This window comes from Ictalurus furcatus, chromosome 15 (assembly GCF_023375685.1).
Source record: "Ictalurus furcatus strain D&B chromosome 15, Billie_1.0, whole genome shotgun sequence".
Lineage (NCBI taxonomy): Eukaryota > Metazoa > Chordata > Actinopteri > Siluriformes > Ictaluridae > Ictalurus > Ictalurus furcatus.
This window is the reverse complement of record NC_071269.1, coordinates 8,991,311-8,997,018: the sequence shown is the minus strand read 5'-3', so window position 1 is coordinate 8,997,018 and position 5,708 is coordinate 8,991,311. Positions and strand designations below refer to the sequence as shown.

The window sequence follows — 5,708 nt, the reverse complement described above, 5'->3', positions numbered from 1 at the left end:
GCACCTTGTGTATCGTGTGTCATACAAAACCTCTCTCTCTATAATTCTAATTATCCATATGTATAAACACACACACACACATATATATATTCTGAAGAATGAAATTAGTCTTGAATATAAATTCATATTTCAGCATGTTTTAAATGACAATGTTTACCTTCTCAGTGAGTGAAGATTTTCCCACTCCACTGATTTTCAGTCTTAGACCTCGTCCCCTCATCCACTTTCCCTCGCTCTTCTCCACTTCCCCTCGCTCTTCTCCACTTCCCCTGATCCACTTCCCCTCCCTTGTCTCTTCTTCCCCTCGCTGTTCTCCACTTCCCGTCGCTCTTCTCCACTTCCCCTCGCTCTTCTCCACTTCCCCTGATCCACTTCCCCTCCCTCGTCTCCTCTTCCCCTCGCTGTTCTCCACTTCCCCTCGCTCTTCTCCACTTCCCCCGATCCACTTCCCCTCACTCGTCTCTTCTTCCCCTTGCTCTTTTCCTCTACCCCTCGCTCTTCTCCTCTTCTCCTCGCTCATGTCCACTTCCCCTCGCTCGTGTCCCTCTGGACTCTTTACATCGCTATGGCAGCTTGAATGATGTGCGTTAGATGAGAATCGACTCAACAGTTTACCCAGAAGACATTGCTGCAACCTATAACTGTTTTTTTCCCTCCAAAATGGTAGACAAATCCTCATAAACAGAAGCTTCAAATTTCAAAACTACTCGCATCTAATGTTTGCTAGCGAGTCACCATGCTAGCTCCAACAGGGAAAAACAGGAAATGAGCTTGGCTTTGGTGCCCGTGCTGCCGTTGAGTGTTCCTGCTGATAAATTTGCTCCAAGCGCACACGTAGTTACTGCACACTTTTGCGTGGTATGGGGAAGTGGATAAGGGTATGTAAACTTCATACAGGGTGAAATATAACGTCTTAAACATCACTGGAGTGATGTAACACGAGCGGAGATGGAAGTGAGCTATAACACCTGTAACCTGGGGTTTAGGGCTGGGACGAGAGAACGTGATTATACCGTCATCATTCAATCTGAAATATAGACATCCTTAATATAAAAGTATATACAATGACTTAAACTTCTATTTTTAGATAAAATCTGTAGTAAGGTATTTAAATAAAAATTAAAGATGAGAGTTTCTACTTTGTGATAAACTACTGAAGATTCAGAGCGACTCCTCTAAACAAGTCCACCTTCAACTGTAAACATCTTCTGAACCGAATAACAGAACCTTCACGCTGACTGGACCAGTATCGCTTCTTCACCTCAGACCTCCTCCTGGTTCCTGCTGAGTGTGTGTCCACAGCTTTAACTCGCACCTCAACTTCTCCACACACTCGGGAAACATTCACACTGTGTTTATATTAATCAGCGAAATCATTAAACAATTAAGAACAAGTTGAAATCTAAAACTACAAACTGATTCAGCTGAAATACATTTTACTGACCTCGCTGTTTTCTCATAACGATGTTATAACCTTTTAGAAATGTATTTGCAGTTTTTATTTAAGATATCAGTGCATAGATTCTTTTTATTTCTGTTCGAGCAGCCCAGAAAAAACACACACATCATACGTTTTATTTTTATGATTATTTTTGATTGTGCAGTGCCTTGAAGTCTTTAATGCAGTCTCTCTCTCTCTTACACACACACACAAACACACAGAGTAGACTTGTTTAGCATAAATTGTGTTGCAGTTTGTTATGCATATGAATTTAATACATATTCTCGTGTGTTATACTTCAGCACTGCGTGTGTTAATATAATGCATTAATGTGTAAATATTGTACATTATAAAGAGCTGTTGAGGATAAATATATATAATATTTAACAGGAATATATTTGCTTGTTAGATCTGAAATATTGTTTTTCCCGTTCACAGATACGCATGATTATACTTACAGCTACTGCATGAGTTCCTTTAAGCGATAAAGTGGATAAAAGTGTGCAAATGTTGCAAAAAGAGTTTATTTATGAATATCATCGTCATTGCTTTGGATTGTTTTTACTGAAAATCTCATTTTATTGGTGTTCAGGCTGCTTTGCTAATGAATAATTATCCATTAAAATGTGTTCGAAAATGTTTTGCTCTGATGTTTTAATGGGAATAAATGAAAGCAAGATTTCAGACTTGGACGTTTGAACACGTCTTTCATCTGCGTGACGAAACCCAGACGTCGTCCTGATCTGGTGGGTTCTCTGTGTAAGAATTTTGTATCTGGTCATTACTGTATACACACACACAATAATGTGCTTGATATCCCAGCTTGCAGTAATACTGTTTATCCAATAAACCTCAATATCCGTTTCCATGGCAACCAAACAGCTTTTATTAAAACTGAAACACACAGAGGGAGTAAACAAAATTCATAAATCTGTATTTCAGTCACCGCTCCTTCCCTTCTGACTCACAGTGTGTCCCAAATGCTAGTGTTTCATAATAAAATAGTGTGAGAATGAATTCTAACAGTAACTGAGAAGTTATATAAACAATTCATCATTCTGCACTGATTTTACCCTGATTAACACCGTACTCTTCAAACCATGTGACCTCCAGCTCGCTGTTTTCTGGATAACAGCTTTAACTTCACACTTTACCTCATTACACACACATGAACACACACTACCTGCCGAAATACTAGCATCTGGGACAGAGCCTCACAGAGGGGACAGAACACACACACATACACACAGCGGTGTACTCTGGGGGGTTCGGTTCCTGGTAAGTACCAGATTCTTCCCAGAATCCATTTAGATGACATCACACACACACACACACACACACACTCATTGGTCAGAAGTGTGTGCTGGAAGGGGAGGGGGCCGGCAGGGGTCGGGTGCGGGGGCGGAGCAGGGCGCGGACGTTGTCACGGTAACGGGAGGACATGATGTTGTAGAGCAGTGGGTTGATGGCGGCGCTGCAGTAGAACAGCACGAAGGAAACGAGGTTCAGGTACTGAGACAGGAAATAAACCTGAACGCTGGAGTTCAGAGACAGACAGAACAACGTACGAGCTACATGGAAGGGCAACCAACACACCACAAACACACACACTATCACCACTACACACCACACAGGGGGTAACAGTGGGGAGGGCAGAGAGAGAGAGAGACATTATTATTATTTCCTTTAATTCCTTTTATTCAGTATAACACAATCAGCATGATTAAAAGGTATATAAAGAGCTGAACTGGTGGACAGTTAAACCCGTAAACAGGTAAATAACCAAACTAAATAAACAGGTAATTAAATATGTAAATATGATAAATACTGCAGGTAGAATTCTTTTGTGATAGAAGGTCATTATAGTTAACTATCACCTGACCTTTGACCCCGTGTTCTTACCCATCATCCTCAGGGTCTGGCGGTGAGTGTGGTCTCGGTGGACGTGTCTGCGTTGGCGCAGTCTGCGGGCGATGAGCGTGTAGAGAAGCGTGAGTGTCGTCAGCGGGACGATGAAATACAGGTTAGAGAGCCACAACATGGCCACCATCAGGCCCGAAGTCTCCGCCCACCGAGTCACACGGCACTCCGTCACGTTACCTTCTACAGGCTCCGCCCCTACCAGCACCAGCACGGGGCCCGCACTCAGGGCAGCCACGCCCCACAGTGCACCAATCAGCACACGGACACGGCCCCGTGTCACCAGGAGGCGGGCTCTGAGTGGGAAACACACGCCCACATAACGCTCCGCCCCCAACGCAGTCATGTGCAGGATGGAGGAGAAAGTGCAGCACTCGCTCACAAATTGAGAGAGTTTACACACTGTGTCACCTAGAAACCAGGGGCGGTACCACCACAGCTACAGGTGTACACACACACACACACACACACACACACACACACACACACACACACACACACACAGAGGTGAATAAATATGTAAATAAATGAACAGATTAACAGGTAAACCAGCGGGTTCTCCACCTGCCCTCAGACTTTCATCAGGTTTTATGAGGAAGTGATTTTTCTTCATTTGAACGATGCAGGAATTTAATAATCACATTCTAAATAAAACTTTACGATGCTGATGACATCATTAACACTAACGTTACAGATAAAAGGTCTTATGCTTCTTCAGCTGAACCATACACAATTTCCAGGACAAAGGCAATAAGATCAGACAGAGTAAAGATTAGAAACAATACAGATCGGACAGTAAAGATCAGATAGAGTAAAGATTGGACAGTAAGAATGGGTGAGAGTAAAGTTTGTACAGGATAAAGATCAGACAGAGTAAAAATTTTACAGTAAAGATTTCACAGGGATGCTTGGACAGAGTAAAGATCGGACAGTAAAGATGGAGCAGAGTAAAGATCGGACAGTAAAGATGGAACATAGTAAAGATTGGACAGTAAAGATGGAACAGAGTAAAGATCGGACAGTAAAGATGGAACAGAGTAAAGATCGGACAGTTAGTGTTTCTGTTAGACATTTTTAGACACTTAACACTGTTGTAGATCAGTGTTAAGTCAGAGTCTATTCTTCCCAGTATTGTGAAATTGGTTATTAACGCGTGTGATTGGACCTCTCCCTGTGTGTGTGTTTTCTCCTCCTCTAGCTGCACTTTTAATTTGACCTTTAGAATTTCTGTGTCATGTGGAGTTCCATAAGGTTCCAGGTTAGGAGCTCTGCTCTTCTCACTGTAAACACTACCATTAGCTAAAGTTATCAGGTCACATGATTCGTTTCCAAAGTTACCCAACACTGATGAAACACGCCCAGGTAAACAGGTAAGTAAATACCTTGTACAGGTCGAGGGGCATCAGCACCAGCATCATGATATCCGACACCGCCATGCTGCTCAGGTAAAAGTAGGTGGTGCTTCTCATCTGGGGGCGGAGCCACACCACCAGGATGGTTAGAATATTACCCATCAGGCCGAGTACCAACAGTGGCACACAGAGAGTCGTCACGGCAACCAGTTCAGAGTGGCTGAAGGCTGAAGACAGTCCAGTCCAGTCATCCAAATAATTAAAATAATTCGAATTGTTCTCATTGTCACAACCACCACACCAACCAGAACCATCCTGTGTTAGATCCATCTCTCTCTCTCTCTCTCTCACACACACACACACACACACACACTCTCTCTCTCTCTCTCTCTCCCACACACACTCACAGCCTCAGGTCCTTCTTACGGAGCAGTAATAGCAGAGTCAGAGTTAGCGTAGCGCTGAAGGTGCATTTGTTCCTCCATCATCAAAATGTTCACTCAGAGTGTCCTTCCCTTCCTCCCTCTGTCCATCCTCTCTCTCTCTCTCTCTCTCTCTGTGTCTCTCTCTCCTGCTGTGCACCGGACAGGAGGAAGAGATCAAACGGCTCAATCTCCCTGTACAGAGAAAACACACACACACACACTAAACAACAGAACCAAGCATATAATGTGTGTTCATATCGGCACTTTAGTGTGTTGAGAGTCATACAGACCTGGAGGCCTGTGTGTGTGTGTGTGTGTGTGTGTGAGTGCAAGGAAACCTCTAATGAGAACTAAAAAAAGTCCAAAAAGTTGCCACCAGGTCAAAACTGTCAGGAATTTCTATCATTATCAGGACATTTGGTCCTCACTATGGGCCACACAAACACACACACACACCCCTCCTGTAACTGACTGACTGGATTAATGAGTGAATCAGTAGCAGTAACATCTCCTGCTATGCCAGTGTGTGTGTGTGTATAAAATGTTCTTGAAATCAAACACACTGAAAAG

At 43.2% G+C, this 5,708-nt stretch overlaps 1 protein-coding gene across 1 annotated transcript; it reads right to left on the bottom strand.

Annotated features, from left to right (window-relative positions):
• Positions 1-2,321: 2,321 nt before the first annotated feature.
• On the bottom strand, positions 2,322-5,660 carry LOC128619056 (growth hormone secretagogue receptor type 1-like). The gene is made up of 3 exons (XM_053642908.1): positions 4,744-5,660; positions 3,344-3,800; positions 2,322-3,060 (listed from the first exon to the last, which is right to left on the bottom strand). The coding sequence occupies exons 1-3, from the start codon at positions 5,041-5,043 to the stop codon at positions 2,792-2,794; spliced, it is 1,026 nt and encodes a 341-aa protein (XP_053498883.1). The 5' UTR covers positions 5,044-5,660; the 3' UTR covers positions 2,322-2,791.
• Positions 5,661-5,708: the final 48 nt, after the last annotated feature.

What these genes read in the sequence shown, in the direction of transcription:
- LOC128619056 (XM_053642908.1), bottom strand. Translation starts at nt 5,043, where the DNA reads ATGGATCTAACACAGGATGGTTCTGGTTGGTGTGGTGGTTGTGACAAT. An exon ending in TGCCCCTCGACCTGTACAAG is followed by an intron (nt 3,801 to 4,743) that starts GTATTTACTTAC and finishes GTACACCTGTAG; the next exon opens with CTGTGGTGGTACCGCCCCTG. An exon ending in CCAGACCCTGAGGATGATGG is followed by an intron (nt 3,061 to 3,343) that starts GTAAGAACACGG and finishes TGTGGTGTGTAG; the next exon opens with TGGTGATAGTGTGTGTGTTT.